The sequence below is a fragment of the Erinaceus europaeus genome, chromosome 18, assembly GCF_950295315.1.
Source record: "Erinaceus europaeus chromosome 18, mEriEur2.1, whole genome shotgun sequence".
Classification (NCBI taxonomy): Eukaryota; Metazoa; Chordata; class Mammalia; order Eulipotyphla; family Erinaceidae; genus Erinaceus; species Erinaceus europaeus.
This window is the reverse complement of record NC_080179.1, coordinates 76,038,657-76,055,271: the sequence shown is the minus strand read 5'-3', so window position 1 is coordinate 76,055,271 and position 16,615 is coordinate 76,038,657. Positions and strand designations below refer to the sequence as shown.

At 42.4% G+C, this 16,615-nt stretch overlaps 1 protein-coding gene across 1 annotated transcript in view; it reads right to left on the bottom strand.

Annotated features, from left to right (window-relative positions):
• RFX7 (regulatory factor X7) overlaps positions 1-16,615 on the bottom strand; it is a 79,859-nt gene that overhangs the window by 24,885 nt on the left and 38,359 nt on the right. Inside the window, exon 3 of the mRNA XM_060178199.1 lies at positions 96-178. Within this exon, the coding sequence (XP_060034182.1) occupies positions 96-178 (83 nt within the window). The remainder of the gene's footprint in view (positions 1-95; positions 179-16,615) is intronic.

Here is a 16,615-nt window from a genome sequence, read left to right as displayed (position 1 = left end):
GAGTCCAGATGTGCTGTAAACAATAAGAACCACACCACGCGAGCATCCTGGGGACAGTGCAGACACTGATTAAGCGAAGACAAGAACAGGTGTACCTTTTCTCTGCATTGCTGAGACCAGAAGGCAGCTGAAGGTAGAGGTAGAGTTTCTCTAGGTCTGTAAACTTCTCAACTTCTTGCTGGTTACCAAGGATTTAAAAAAAGAGGGAAAAAGAGAGAGGGAGAAAGAAAGAGGGAGGGAGAGAGAGAGAGAGAGAGAGAGAGACCATTTATAAATACAATTGCTTCTCCCTCAATAAAATTTGCCAACTGAAAAAAGGACTGTCTAGGTTGAAAATAGTAACTATCATCACCTGGTCCTCCAAGAGACGTTTTCTCATCAGTAAAAATAAGTGACAGGTTTATTGTATTAAAAAATAGTTCATAAGAGAAAATGACACTTTCCTATGAATCACTATATTATATGTATAAAAAATCAGATATATAAATGATTCGATACAAGGAGTTTTTGTTTGTTTTTAATCACAATGAAAGGAAAGAGTGGGGAGATATCCTGGCTGACTAGAGCACAGAGCTGCCTGCCTGAGGATCCAGGTTAAATCCTTGCTCCACCAGCTGCCAGGAACGAGCAAAGTTCTTTCTGTTGGGGGTGGGGAGGAAGGAGGCTTCCACACCGGGACAGGAAAAGAGCTTGGCTGCACTGCAGGGATTGTGAACTTGTCTTAGCTTGACCAGGTTTGAGGCTTCAGTGTCCTGCCATTTCCCTTACAAGATGGGGTAAATTCTAGGATCATTTTTAATATATATTTACTATTGGATAGAGACAGAGAAATGCAGAGAGGAGAGGGAGACACCTGTAGCACTACTTTACTGCTCACGAAGCTTCCTCCCTGCAGGCAGGGAGCGGGGGTTGAAGCCGAGTGCATGCACCGGTGCCGTGCATGTGCATGTGCATGTGCATGTGCAGCCGGCTGAGCTCCCCACCAGCTCCGCATGTAGGATTCTTTTCTCATTCTTCAATACCCAGAACACCTGACTGATGTTGCTACTGTCACCAGTGAATAGAAATGAGGGTGAACTGAGGCTCAAAAACACCGGAGGTACAACCAACAACCCTTTCCTACTATGCAGACATATTGTTCTTTGACTTCCAACAGTGACTGCTATTTGGAGAATCTACCTATGAGATTCTTACTACTGACAGGCAACAATGTCATTTTATTTATAATGTCCCTTTTAAACAATCCCTGCTATACAGACAACTGTATAGTCTGGTCTTCTTTCTCAGTTAAGTTTGCCACTGACTAGCTTTAAAGTTTGCCACACTTATACTAAACAGACTAATAGTAAGACTTTGGTAGTCAAACTCAAGCAAAATGCCCTCGTAATGGAAAAATCTGAACAGATAACAGGCATTCCCGATGGCAGATTCATTCTTAGATAACATATGATATGACAGCATAGCTTAAATAAACACTGATCTAATTTTATAAACAAGGTTAAAATATCTAACTCAATTTACTCTTCATCTCACCAGAATTCATCCACAAAATAATTCAAACTTAGGATTCAACCACATTTCCCAGCCACCATATGATTTACCAATTAAATGCAAATAACTTTCCAGACCCCACTTTTTTTTAATTTATTTTTTATTTAAGAAAGGATAAATTAATAAAACCATAGGGTAGAAGGGGTACAACTTCACACAATTCCCACCACCCAATCTCCATATCCCACCCCCTCCCCTGACAGCTTTCCCACTCTCTATCCCTCTGGGAGCATGCACCCAGGCAGACCCCACTTTTTAATCCGCTGTTTAGAGAGTATTTCCCAGTTATTCCTCAAGCCGATACCTAGCAGTTACCATCAATATCCTGTCTAGTCCCTCTTTCAGAGAAACGAAGTACAATATGTAGATATCTCACTCCTCAACTACTACCTAAAAACCTTCCCTTTCTCCGGCATCAGTCTGGAGTCTGCATGAACTTGCTTCTCCGGACACACTCGGCTATGATCAGTCTTTTCGATTCATTTCCCATGATTTGCCAGTGTCTTTTTTTTTTCCCACTGCTACCATCTGAGTCTAGGTTTTTTAAAGCTATTTTCCTTTCAACACTAGAGGAGAATTCATCATTCATTTAATTTATTCATTCATTAATAATTTTTCCTGCCAAGTTCTTCAAACAACTTAAGTATGAGCTAGTAGTGTGTGTCATGATCTATGCAAAGAATGGAAACATACAATGACCATCTCTTGCCCCCAAGTAACTTATGATCTGAAACACACTAAAATGTCTAACCAACTGGTTTCCTAGCCGCCACTCTTTTTCTACTTTCTCTTAAATAGCTTCTAAAATTTATTTTGTTAAGTATCATTAACACCACTTACTTAATGCCAACAGTTCTTACCATATTAAATTCAAAGTAGAGTGTCACAAATAAAACAGGTATAAGTATCATTATGGTAAAAGTCTGAAAAATTGAAATAGGGAACATTTTTGGTGACTAGGAAGAAAAAAAACTTCATACTATTAGAAGAAACCCAGAATTCTATCTTGTTTTCAAATTTTACACAAACTAGTGATAAGAAAAAAGAAGAAATTTTAGAATAGAGAAGACAAGGAATTCATAAAACTTCACATGACAAATAGCCAGCATTCCTATTCACTGAGCTTAAATGTCTTCCTGTATTTTCAGCTGATACGTTCTAAAAGTAAGGCTAATGAAAATAGTTCCTACTTTGGAGGGGAAACATCAGAGATTATTTAGTCAGTTGAATAAGCTAAGGTGACAATTTTCTATTTATAATCAATATAGTGAATTTTTTTTTCCCCTGAGAACTTAAAAAGACCTCGCACACACACATTTTTGTATTTGTAAGAAAACAACCAATCTTTGAACTAAGTTTGCTTTAGATCTCAAAGTCACTCCAGAAACCTGCCTTGGACAGTTCTGGTAAAAATCTGCACTTCTTACTCTCAAGTAAGAACAGAACTTTTGTGGTCTCTTCCCACTTACTTCTGAAGTAACATATTTATGAAACTGCTCTGGATTTTGGGCTATGAAAACAAAGCAAAACTACAGATTCAATACTGCAAAAGATTTGATCCTTTTATCAATAGGACAGAGAAGTGACAGTATGATTCAACATCTCTACAATATCATATGGTCTGGGGGAATAATGTTCTAATACATGATATGCAAAACCAAGTTACTTTTGGAGGTTCAAGGTGAGCTTGGTACTCTAATCCTCCTACCCAAAGGCTTCCTGTATAAAGCTTTGACTAAAACAGGATGTTCACATGTGGAACTGCTAGTACGCAGCTACTTCCTTCTCTGCCCTGCAAAATGATGACAAGAATTTGGACAGAGAGGGTGCTTGTTAAACATACTGTCTACTCACTTCACTTCCCAGCCTCCTTTGTGGTTGGTTCATGGCCATGCAGTCAGAGCCTGTGAAGTATCCCATGTCTCACTCAACACCACCGAACATCAATGTGCCACTTCTATCTGTTTCCCACTGTTAGAGAATAAAGCAGGCCAAGCGCTTCTGTGGTGGATTCCCAAAGGATCCAGGGGAGCGGGGCCGGTGATTTGGGCTGCACTAGCCATGTGAATGAGGTAAGTCGGCGTGGCCCAGTCGCTGGTACTCTAGCAGAAAGGCCCGTCCTGAGCACTGAGATCACATTCTAGCTACACAGGAAGGTAAAAATGGCTCTTCTGTATAATCACAAAAGCTCTCATTCATTTGGCTTTAGAATAAGAATTAAATTTTTAACTTTAAAATCACATTAACCAAGAACGTAAGATGTACGTGTCTTAGCATAGGATAAAAAAAAGGTTGAGAATCAACAATTTGGGGTATAAAGTTTTCTTGTACTCTTCCATTTAACTTTTACTTGGGGGTAAAAAAAAAAAAAGTTAAAATTCAACCTTAGTGGCCCAAGAGGTGGTGCAGTAGCTAAGGTGCTAGACTCTCAAGCATGAGGTCTTGAGTTCGATCCCTCGCATCACATACGACGTGATACTCTGGTTTTCAAGTTTTATATACATGTTCCTTTTAGTATGCCTTTCATTTTGGGCCACACCAATTATTCAGGACAATTTACTCAATTAGTATTTACTATAGATAGTTCTAAAAAATGTATTTGTGTCTAGTTAAGTCCTTCCCCCTCAACTAGACTGCAGATATTGCTTTGTCAAACCCAATCAACCTCTGAAGATGAATCCTGAAAGCTAAGGGAGTCAGCTGGGCACTCTGTCACTTGCTCACTATCTCAATTATATTTTATGTTACATACTACAGTGCATTTCAAATGAAGCAGAGAAAACAGGTAACAGGTATCACTGAGCACACTTCAAAGATGCTCACTTTTTGTCACGTTTGCTTCTATAATCCTCCTTTGCGAAGTTGAGGACCTGCACCTGTGTGATTTCATCAATCCTGGGCTGCTTTTCCATTCAGATAAAGAAGGAAAGGTACCGTAGCACCAGAGCCTCCCTCGGCACTACGGCGCTCCTACACGATGCCAGGGTTTGAATCAGAGCCGCGGTCAGGGCACGGCACGCGCCCTATCTAGTGAGGCGCCCCTGTGGCAGCTGCGATTTTTTTTTTTTCAAATTTTATCTTTCACTGTTTATTTTACAAAGCAAATGTTACTGACTTACCACTGGCTTAGAATACTGTCAAATTTCAGGAATACAGACTCACCCTTTATACATGAATCAGATGCACTGTAACCACCACCAAAATTCCAGTGCTATGTACTATCAAAATGACCCCTCTCAGGTGGTAGAGCAGCGGGTTAAGCGCACATGGGGTAAAGCATAAGGACAGGTGCAAGGATCCTGGTTCAAGCCCCCGGCTCCCCACCTGAAGGAGGGTCACTTCACAAGCAGTGAAGCAGGTATGCAGGTGTCTTATCTTTCTTCTTCTTTTTAAAAGTATTTTATTTATTTATTTATTCATTTATTTTTATTTTTGAGAGAGATGCAGAGAGAGAAAGACACAGAGCAACACCAGAAGACTGCTCAGCTCTGGCTTATGGTGGTGCAGGGGATTGAACCTGGGACTTCGGAGCCTCAGGCATGAGAGTCTCTTGCGTAAACATTACCCTATCTATCCCTGCCCCAGGTGTCTGTCTTCCTCTCTCTCTCTCTGTCTCTCCCCGTCTTGATTTCTCTCTGTTCTATCCAACAACAAGAGTAACAAAAAAATAGCAAAACGGCCTCCAGGAGCCCCAGTGATAACCCTGAAGGCAAAAACCAAAATGACAAAACCGAAAACCTCTCCCATCCTCCCCACCTTTCTTCCCCATTCTTTTTGGTGACCATATGCCTTTTACAAGAGGCAAAGAGTTATTTCTGCTGTGCTCTGCTAGTTTGCTTTGGTTATTTATATTCCACATATATGTGAAGCCAGCAAGGGCAGCCTTTCACTTCCTGACTCATTTCAGTGAGTATCATCACACTGTCACACCAACTACAGTGTTACAAAAAGCATGACTTGACAGCTGAGAAACATTTTCTTTTGATTTAATTACCTTAACTTTTCTCTGGAAGCTTTTAAAACTGCTACATGGATTAAAACCATCTGTTTATCTGTCTGCTGACAATTAGTTATAAAATTCCACTATTTCAGGCAGTGGTACTACAATGAAAATTCTCATTGTGTGGTCCGGGAGGCGGCGCAGTGGATAAGGCACTGGACTCTCAAGCATGAGGTCCTGCGCTCAATCCCTGGCAGCACGTGCACCAGAGTGACGTCTGCTTCTCTGACTCTCTCCCATCTTTCTCATTAGTAAATATGTAAAATCTTCAAAGATTCTTATTGTGGTGATTTCTGTCTTTGTGTGAGACTTTTTTTTTTTTGGCTATGATATGTACCCAGAAGTAGAAATAATTAATCATAAAGTAAAGATACCTTAACTTTATTGAGTATTTTAAAATCATTCCCCACCAACTGTTAAACTGTTTTACTTTTCCATCAATATTACAATTTCTTTACATCCTTATTCAAATTTAAGATATAAAAAATCTTTTATTTACTTATTGGATGGAGACAGCCAGAAATCGAGAGGTAAGGAGGAGATAGGGGTAGGGAGAGAGAGAGACACCTGTAGCCCTGCTTCTCCACTCACAGCTTTCCCCCTGCAGGTGGGGACTGGGGGCTTGAACCCAGGTCTTCATGCATTGAAATGTGTGCTCAACCAGGTGCGCCACCACCCGGCCCCTAAATTTAAGATTTAAATCTTTATTTTTCTTCTTTTTCTTAATTTTATTTATTTATTGGGTAGAGAAAGAGAGAAACTGAGAAGGGAGTAGGAGACCAAGAGGCAAAGAGAGAGAGGAGAGAGAGAGAGAGACAGAGAGAGACCTGCAGCTGCTTCACCACTCGTGAAGCTTTGTGAAGCTTTCCCCCTGCAGGTGGAGACCGGGGGTTTGAACCTGGGTCCTTGCACACTGTAGTGTGTTCACTGAACAAGGTGCGCCACTGACTGGTCTCTTTTCTTTTTCTTTTTCTCCTTTACCCTCCCTCCCTTCCTTCCTTGCTCTCACCAGAGCACTGCTCAGCTTTGGTTTATGGTGGTGCTGGAGATTGAACCTGGGACTTTTGGTACCTCAGGCTTGAAAGACTTTTTCATAATAGCCATTACACTGTCTCCCCAGCCCTAAGATTTAAATCTAAAGAACTCTTTTTTTTTTTTTTTTTTGCCTCCAGGGTTATTGCTGGGACTTGGTGCCTACACCACCAATCCACTGCTCCTGGAGGCTATTTTTCCCCCTTTTATTGCTCTTGCTGTTTTATCATTGTTGTGGTTATTATTACTCTTTCATCACTGTCATTGTTGGATAGGGCAGAGAGAAATTGAGAGAGGAGGAGAGACAGGGAGGGGAGAGAAAGATAAGACACTTGGGGAGTCAGGCAGTAGTGCAGCAGGATAAGCGCATGTGGCGCAAAGCACAAGGACGGACTCCCGGCTCGAGCCCCCGACTCCCCACCTGCAGGGGGGTCACTTCACAAGCGGTGAAGCAGGTCTGCAGGTGTCTGTCTTTCTCTCCCCCTCTCTGTCTTTCCCTCCTCTCTCCACTTCTCTCTGTTCTACCCAACAACGATGACATCAATAACAACAACAACTACAACAACAGTTAAAAAAAAAAAAGGGGGCAACAAAAAGGGGATAAATAAATAAATATTAAAAAAAAAAAAAGATAAAACACCTGCAGACCTGCTTCACTGCCTGTGAAGTGACCCCCCTGCAGGTGGGTGGCCAGGGGCTCAAACTGGGATCTTTATGCGGGTCCTTGTGCTTTGTGCGCTTAACCTGCTGCACTACCACCCGACCCCCATCTTAAGAAATCTTACGGGCAAAAAAAAAAACCAACAAACAACTCATTGCTTTAACTTACATTTCCTTTAAAAAGACGGATCTGTCTTCACGCAGAAATGTGTATTGCCTTATGTGGTGCTAGGGACTGAACCTGCAGCCACGCGTACAATTTGTGCGCTCTACCACTGAGCTATCTCCCTGCTTGTCTGACTTCTTCTTCTAGCGTTTGCCCTTCTTCCGTAGCCAGTCAACAGCGTCAGGTTGAGCCTGATGTAAAGTTTCGAGACCTCCTTTGAATCTGGAGAGGTGGCAGTCGTTGACTATGTGGGTCATAGTCTGTCTGGAGCCGCAGGGGCAGTTCGGGTTGTCTGACTGACAGTGAGTATCAATCAAGTCACCTGTCGTGAGTTCAATACATTGGCTACCAGCATTTAGCATCTGAATCACACCAAGAATTTATCAGAATTGCAATGTCCCAACTCAAGAGCCTCTGGTGCAAAAGCTCTGTGGTTCCTAGGTGGAACAGATACTACTAGTCCGACGATCTCATCTAAAGAACTGTTCGGGAAATGCCCTGCTTTAAAAAAATCACACTGCGTTACAGTACTACCTACCTTTCGGGAGCATATCACTAAAAATCAGCTTTGGCATACACTACACAAAGCTCAACGCTAAAATTCTAGTTCTATTTTACAAAATATAATTAAACTCTTTTCCCTGATTTGTTCACCCTGCTTCCCACTGCCTTTCTGGTAAACACTGACTGGGCGTTTGGTCTACACTTTCAATCCACCTGTTTGTTTTCTCTATGTGTCACAAACAAGTGAAATCACATGTGCTTATCTGTGTCTGCCTCATGTCACTAGACCTTCTAGCTCTGTCGAAGGTGGGAATGACAGGCTTTACAGGGAGCAGTACTCCATCGGTTTTCTCTACCCACTTATCCATAGGCACTTAAAATTGTTCCCTGTTGTCGGGTTTTGTAAAAAGTGCTGCAAAAGACATACACATACATATCTTTTTATTGTTTTTTCTGATAAATACCAGAAAAGGGATAACAGAATTTCTATTTTGTGGGCCTGTCGTACTGGAGCTTCCTGTTGCCACAGCAACTGCCATAGGGTGGCAGGGCTCAAACCGGCCATGTGCATTACAGGGCACACACTCTACTGGGTAATCTCTTTGGCCCTTGCCTCTTTTTTAAGTGAGTTGGCCCCCCCCACACCCCCCAACTTTTATGTTTTGGAGCTAGGGTCACATGAATGTGCAGTCCTACCAGTCCTGGGTCTTTTTTTTTTCCATTCAGAAAGAGAAAGAGCGGAAGAGAGAGTCAGCACAGCACTTAGTATACAGTGGCAGATACAGAGCTTAGAATCTCATGCATACAAGGTATGTGCCGAGCCAACTCCCTGGACTAAATGAAACAGAAACGTTTTTAAGCATCACTGAAATATACTAGTCATTTTATTTATAATTGGCGCTTTGTGTATCATTTTGAAATTGCTTTCTGGCTTTGTGTCATAAAGACATTAGCTCCCAACCTAATCAATGCAGTGAGTGCCACCCCAGCAGGCTTCACTGCAGACTGTGTCCAGAGACATCAGGCGTGGAATGTCAACCCTTCAGCCTCATTTCTCAGGTGAGACCTTTCTTTTCATAGGATTCTCTAATTCCATTTCAGGTGGTTCACTTCCTAATAAAGTCCCAAAACCTAGATATAGACCAGGTCCCATGAGATAGGGCATATGTTCACATGTATCCATAAATTAGGGCAAAATATATGCCTGAAAGTAAAAACTACACAATAGTCTGCAGTGAGTCAGTATGAAGTTTCTAATGAAACAGCGTCTACTTAAGACTTACATATCCTCCTCACCTACTTCCTATTACACTTCCCTCACTCACTCCAAAGCTCACCTTATCAAAGCAATGACTACAAAAGCTGAATAAGGGCAAGAGACTGGCAGACTTTAATGATGACTCTTTAGTCACTATCAGGCCACCCCATCAGCTCGGGCCCTATTTGGGGAGTCCTGAGATTCCCAAACAGACGTGACGGGCCTAGACCTCGAATAAACCCCTCTCGCCATTGTTACAGTCATCTCTATCATCTTCACAAGCGGTGAAGTAGGTCTGCAGGTGTCTATCTTTCTTTCTCCCTCTCTGTCTTCCCCTCCTCTCTTGATTTCTCTCTGCCTTATCCAACAACAATGGCAGCAATGACAACAATAATAACAACGATGATAAACAAGGGCCACAAAGGGGAAAAAATGGCCTCCAGGAGCAGTGGATTCACAGTGCAGACACTGAGCCCTTGTGCTAACCTTGGAAGCAATAAATAAAATAAATAAATAAAATTTTAAAAAAAGAGAGAGAGAAAAGTTTCTGCACAACAAAAGAAACCACTACCCAAACAGACTTTTTACAGAATGGGAGAAAATCTTTACATGCTATACACCAGACAAAAGGCTAATAACCAAAAAAAAAAAAAAAAAAAAAAAAAAAAAAATATATATATATATATATATATATATATATATATATATATATATATATATATAAAAAGTTCACCAAACTCAGCAATAAGAACAAAAACAAATGACCTCATCCAAAAGTGAAGAGGCTAAGAGCAGAATATTCACCAAGGAAGAGATCCCAAAGGCCAATAGATATATGAAAAAATGCTCCAAGTCACTGACTGTTAGAGAAATGCATATAACGCCAACAATGAGATAGCACTTTACCCCTGTGAGAATGTCATACACCAGGTAGGAGACTAACAACAAGTGCTGGAGAGGTTGTGGGGGTAAAGGAGCCCTCCTGCATTACTGTGGAAATGTAAATTGGCCCAAGCCCTCTGGAGGGCCGTCTGGAGTACTCTCAGAAGGCTAGAAATAGACCTATCCTATGACCCTGAAATTTCTCTCCTGGGGAAGTATCCTAAGGAACCAAGACACAGCCATCCAAAAAGATCTGTGTACACCTTTGTTTATAGCAGTACAATTTATAATAGCCAAAACCTGGAAGCAACCTACAGGTAAGTAGTTGATAAATATACACAATAGAATACTACTACTCAGCTATCAAAAATGATGAATTCACCCCTTTCATCTCCTCTTGGATGGAACTTAAAGGAATCATGTTGAGTAAGATAAGCAACAAAGAGAAAGATGAATATGAAATGATCTCACTCAGAGAGAAGTTGAGAAACAAGAACAGAAACGGGAAACACAGTGCAGGACTCGGATTGCGTTTGGCGTGTTGCACCAAAGTGAAGAACTCGGGGCTGGGGGCCTTTCGGGTCCTGGTGCTGATGGTGGAGGAGGGCCTAGGCTGGGGATTCGAGTGTTTTGCAGAAAACTGAGAAACTTTGCACATGTACCAATAACTGTATTTACTGGAAACCATTAATCTTCCCCCTAAAAAAAGGAAACAGCATAAGCAATACTTGATAAAAACAAATCATCTACAAATCAACTTTAGAGCAAATAAATGATCATTAATAAAAAATGGATTGAGTCTCTTTGAAATGAGAATCAAATAAGAGCCACTAGTAAAGAGAACTTTGCTTCCCATAGCTGAGCTCTGCCAGAGTAACCGTTAGGGTTCACTTGGGTGAGGCATGTGTCTGTACTGTGGAAAAACCCTGGGGTTCTCCTACTGGTTTGTGATGGGGTGGAGGCTGGGGTTGGGGGAATGGTGATAGGATTAACAGGAGGCTTCCTGGCCAGGGAAATGCCTTCACTGGTAGAGAGCAGGACTTGCTTTCCTGATCACCCCGGTTTGATTTCTAGTGCTGCACACACAGAATGATGTTCTGGCTTCTCTCTCTCTTTCTCTCTCTCTGGCTTCTCTCTCTCTCTCTCTCTCCTTCTCCCCTCTCTTCCTCATATAAAAAGTAAAATAAGGGGGTCGGGCGGTGGCGCAGTGGGTTAAGCGCATGCGGCGCAAAGCGCAGGGACCGGCGTAAGGATCCTGGTTCGAGCCCCCGGATCCCCACATGCAGGGGAGTCGCTTCCCAGGCGGTGAAGCAGGTCTGCAGGTGTCTATCTTTCTCTCCCCCTCTCTGTCTTCCCCTCCTCTCTCCATGTCTCTCTGTCCTATCCAACAAAGAATTGCGTCAACATGGGCAATAATAATAACCACAATGAAGCTACAACAAGGGCAACAAAAGGGGGGAAAAAAATGGCCTCCAGGAGCGGTGGATTCATGGTGCAGGCACCGAGCCCAGCAATAACCCTGGAGGAGGAAGGAAAAAAAACAAAAGTAAAATAAATATGTAAGTAAAAACAAACAAAAACAACAACAAGGTTTAGATTAAGAAATATTGTGTTTCAACTTTTTTTTTCAGCATGAGAAAGACTCAGCCCTGAGGATTTCACTAGTTGTGTCTCAGAAGTTTTGAGATCTCTTGTAGACTCCTTCAAGATTAGTAAGCCACGGCCTCACCCACAGGTCAAAAACAGGCGGCCAGTTCTTGAATTCCTATTTGTTCGCTCTCTGGTTTTCTTTAAGTTTGAAATGAGTTGGAGCAAAGATACATAAAAAATAACCGGGTGCTACAAAAATACAGCTGTTTTCTATCAGAGCACACTTCTGTGTATTATGCCATTCTTTTACCATTTAATGAAAATTGGGCTTCTTTTAGACAACCGTGAGAAACTGCCATGGTATTTTTTACTATTTCTCTATGTGACAATGAGATGAATTTGAAGGCTATCTGACACTGATTAGGGCATTCTTTATAATATGAAAGGAAAGAATTACCAGGATTATGATTTGGACCTTATAATGTCAATTTAGTCCACCTAAGTGCCTAATAGGAGAAAAAAAAATCTGAAAGACATTATAACAGCATCATTTCCTGTTATTAAGATAGCACAGCAATGACCATGAGGTTTAATAAATAAAAGGAGGGGAAATGGGAGGTTCAACATTATTGAAATCGCATGGTTTTACACTGATTATATTTTTCTTTATTTCTTTACTGGGGATTAATGGTTCATAGTTGCTAGTAAAAATACAATTTGTACAGTGTAACAGTTCCCGGCTTTCTACACAATTCCGTCCCCACTAGGTCCTCCTCTGCCATCAGGATACAGGACCTGAGCCCACCTCTCCCCCTCCCCCAGAGTCTTTTACTGATTATACACTGCACTGATTATATCTTTTTGTGATATTCAAAAGCTAAAACTAGCTGTATAAATAAGATCCTTCTTGTCACCTCTCCCCCCAAAAAAACCATACATGCACAAAAATGTTCCTTATTTTAAAAGCTGCCCATTTTTTCACCATGTTACTGAAAAAGCACAGGTCAGATTCTGAGCTTAGACTTTACTTAAGGTAAGCCCAGCGCCAATCCTAAGAACAATTCTACCTTTTAACAATGAACATTTTTTCAAGTCACAATGTATTTTAGTTACATATTTAGTGACAACCAAGCCTGGGTCAGTAGAGTGAGTGTGCTGCATATTTAGCATTCCCTGCAGTAAGGATGTAAGGTGAGACTGAAGCATTCCCTGCAGTAAGGATGTAAGGTAAGACTGAAGCATTCCCTGCAGTAAGGATCTAAGGTAAGACTGAAGTACTCCCTGCAGTAAGGATGTAAGGTAAGACTGAAGCATTCCCTGCAGTAAGGATGTAAGGTAAGACTGAAGCATTCCCTGCAGTAAGGAGCTAAGGTAAGACTGAAGCATTCCCTGCAGTAAGGATGTAAGGTGAGACTGAAGCATTCCCTGCAGTAAGGATGTAAGGTAAGACTGAAGCATTCCCTGCAGTAAGGATCTAAGGTAAGACTGAAGTACTCCCTGCAGTAAGGATGTAAGGTAAGACTGAAGCATTCCCTGCAGTAAGGATGTAAGGTAAGACTGAAGCATTCCCTGCAGTAAGGATGTAAGGTAAGACTGAACTACTCCCTGCAGTAAGGATGTAAGGTAAGACTGAAGCATTCCCTGCAGTAAGGAGCTAAGGTGAGACTGAAGCATTCCCTGCAGTAAGGATGTAAGGTGAGACTGAAGCATTCCCTGCAGTAAGGATGTAAGGTGAGACTGAAGCATTCCCTGCAGTAAGGAGCTAAGGTAAGACTGAAGCATTCCCTGCAGTAAGGATGTAAGGTAAGACTGAAGCATTCCCTGCAGTAAGGATGTAAGGTAAGACTGAAGCATTCCCTGCAGTAAGGATGTAAGGTAAGACTGAAGCACTCCTTGCAGTAAGGATCTAAGGTAAGACTGAAGCATTCCCTGCAGTAAGGATGTAAGGTAAGATTGAAGCATTCCCTGCAGTAAGGATGTAAGGTAAGACTGAAGCATTCCCTGCAGTAAGGATGTAAGGTAAGACTGAAGCATTCCCTGCAGTAAGGATGTAAGGTAAGACTGAAGCACTCCCTGCAGTAAGGATGTAAGGTAAGACTGAAGCATTCCCTGCAGTAAGGATGTAAGGTAAGACTGAAGTACTCCCTGCAGTAAGGATGTAAGGTAAGACTGAAGCATTCCCTGCAGTAAGGATGTAAGGTAAGACTGAAGCAGGTAAGACTGAAGCACTCCCTGCAGTAAGGATGTAAGGTAAGACTGAAGCATTCCCTGCAGTAAGGATCTAAGGTAAGACTGAAGCATTCCCTGCAGTAAGGATGTAAGGTAAGACTGAAGTACTCCCTGCAGTAAGGATGTAAGGTAAGACTGAAGTACTCCCTGCAGTAAGGATGTAAGGTAAGACTGAAGCATTCCCTGCAGTAAGGATCTAAGGTAAGACTGAAGCAATCCCTGCAGTAAGGATGTAAGGTAAGACTGAATGAAGGATTCCCTGCAGTAAGGATGTAAGGTAAGACTGAAGCATTCCCTTTAGTAAAGTTGTAAGGTAAGACTGAAGCATTCCCTGCAGTAAGGATCTAAGTAAGGTAAGACTGAAGTACTCCCTGCAGTAAGGATGTAAGGTAAGACTGAAGTACTCCCTGCAGTAAGGATGTAAGGTGAGACTGAAGCATTCCCTGCAGTAAGGATGTAAGGTGAGACTGAAGTACTCCCTGCAGTAAGGATGTAAGACTGAAGTACTCCCTGCAGTAAGGATGTAAGGTAAGACTGAAGCATTCCCTGCAGTAAGGATGTAAGGTGAGACTGAAGCATTCCCTGCAGTAAGGATGTAAGGTAAGACTGAACTCCTGTCTCGTACAGGAGGCAGTGAGCAACAAGTCTCCTCAAACTACACACTCCTGACGCATCTCCTCAGTGACACACTGCTTATCTCTGGGGACAGGACAGGAGCTGCACCTCTGGTTTAAACTGACCTCTGGGATTGTGTCGTCTGTTGTACAAAGCCCCACACTATTTCAGACATATCCTATTATTTCAGATTACCCCCTAGTTCCCAACGATTCACCCTAGAAATAGGCACATTAAAAAACTGGCTCCCAACTTAAAGACATTAACCACTAGATAGAGCTGACAAATTTAAAAGTTAAACGCCATTATTCATTCAGACTGTATGCTCTGGGCATGGCTATTTTTTTTAAGGTTTTTAAAAATATTTATTTTCCCTTTTGTTGCCCTTGTGTTTTTATTGTTGTTGTAGTTATTATTGTTGTTATTGACGTTGTTGTTGTTAGGACAGAGAAATGGAGAGAGGAGGGGAGGACAGGGAGGGGGTGAGAAAGGCAGACACCTGCAGACCTGCTTCACCACCTGTGAAGCGATTCCCCTGCAGGTAGGGAGCCGGGGGCTTGAAGCGGGATCCTTAAGCCGGTCCTTGCACTTTGTGCCACATGAGCTTAACTCGCTGCGCTACTGCCCGACTCCCAGGCATGGCAATTAAAAAAAATTTTTTTTTTAATTTATTATTGGAAAGAGACAGAGAGAAGCTGAGAGGGGAGGGAAAGATAGAGAAGGAGAAAGACAGAGAGACAGCTATAGCCCTGCTTTACCACTTGTGAATCTTTCCCCCTGCAGGTGGGGACCAGGGGCTTGAACCTGGGTCTTAGTACATTGTAGTGTGTTCACTGAACCAGGTCCGCCACCACCTGGCCCTGACATGACAACGAACACAATTTCACTGTAAAACATATATTCCAGGATGAGAAATGCTATTAAGAGAGTGCTGGGAGTAGGTACAATTTCAAACAGTCAGTGAAGGTTTCCTGGGGAAATAATAATTGATTAATTTATTAAATGTTTTGTACAGTGGCTAACAAAAAGACTCTCAAAAGAACTATTATTCTTCAGTCCTTTCTACTCTACTATCTGGCTGTTGTGATGGCTGATCATAGAATAATAGTAAAAGAAGTCCATACTCAGAAAGGCTGTTATTCCGCGCTCTGTCCTAGAGTATGGCGGCTCCCTCAGATCTGTGAGGAATGACACGCCAGCATCTGACACAAAGGCCGGGCAGCTGATGAGGGACTGGAGAGCACGCGCCACGCGTGAAGTGGCCACACAGGCTCAGTCAGCTGCTGAGTGGAGAGAAGGGTTCCGTGCCCTAAGATCTCAAAATAAACTAGACACCTGCTATTTTTTTTCGTAAACACTTCCAATACCAAAATATGGCAACTTGTTTGAAAAATTTAATGTCAGTGGGGTAAACTGAACCAAACCAAAACACAAACACAGAAAACCAACTAACCAACCAAACAAGCAAAAACTGAGGCACCTCTGCAGTGCAGGTCTGGTCTGTAGGTCTCCACCGCAGTCTATTCCAGTGAGAGGCCTGTAGGTCTCCACCGCAGTCTATTCCAGTGAGAGGCCTGTAGGTCTCCACTGCAGTCTATTCCAGTGAGAGGCCTGATCCTAGTAGGGATAAGAGTTGACTCCTTTCAGGCCAAATCATATTTCTTCCATAGCACTATGTATTTTTCATTCACTAGTCTTGTTTTTATGCAACCGTACATTTAAAGCCTGGAGAGATATCTCACTGGATAGGCTGTATGTGTGGTCCAGGTTTGGGCCCAGCACCACTTGAGAGATGCTACGGCACCAGAGGAAAGTGAAATGCTGTGATGTCTCTCCTTCTATCTATCTAAAGGAAAAAGCATTCCCAGGTGGCAAAGTTGGCCCAGCCTCAGCAACAATCAAACCAGACCAGAGCAGAGCAGACCACCACCACCACCACCACCACCCCAGCCACAATCAAACCAGACCAGAGCAGACCAGAGCAGACCACCACCACCCCCGCACACCACAAAACTCCACAGTGAGCAGCCGGTTCATCCTGTTAAGAACTGGTGAAGATGTGGAACAAAGGGAACATTTTTGTTTTCAAAGGTGGGGTTGTAAATTAGTACAGCAATTATGGAAACCG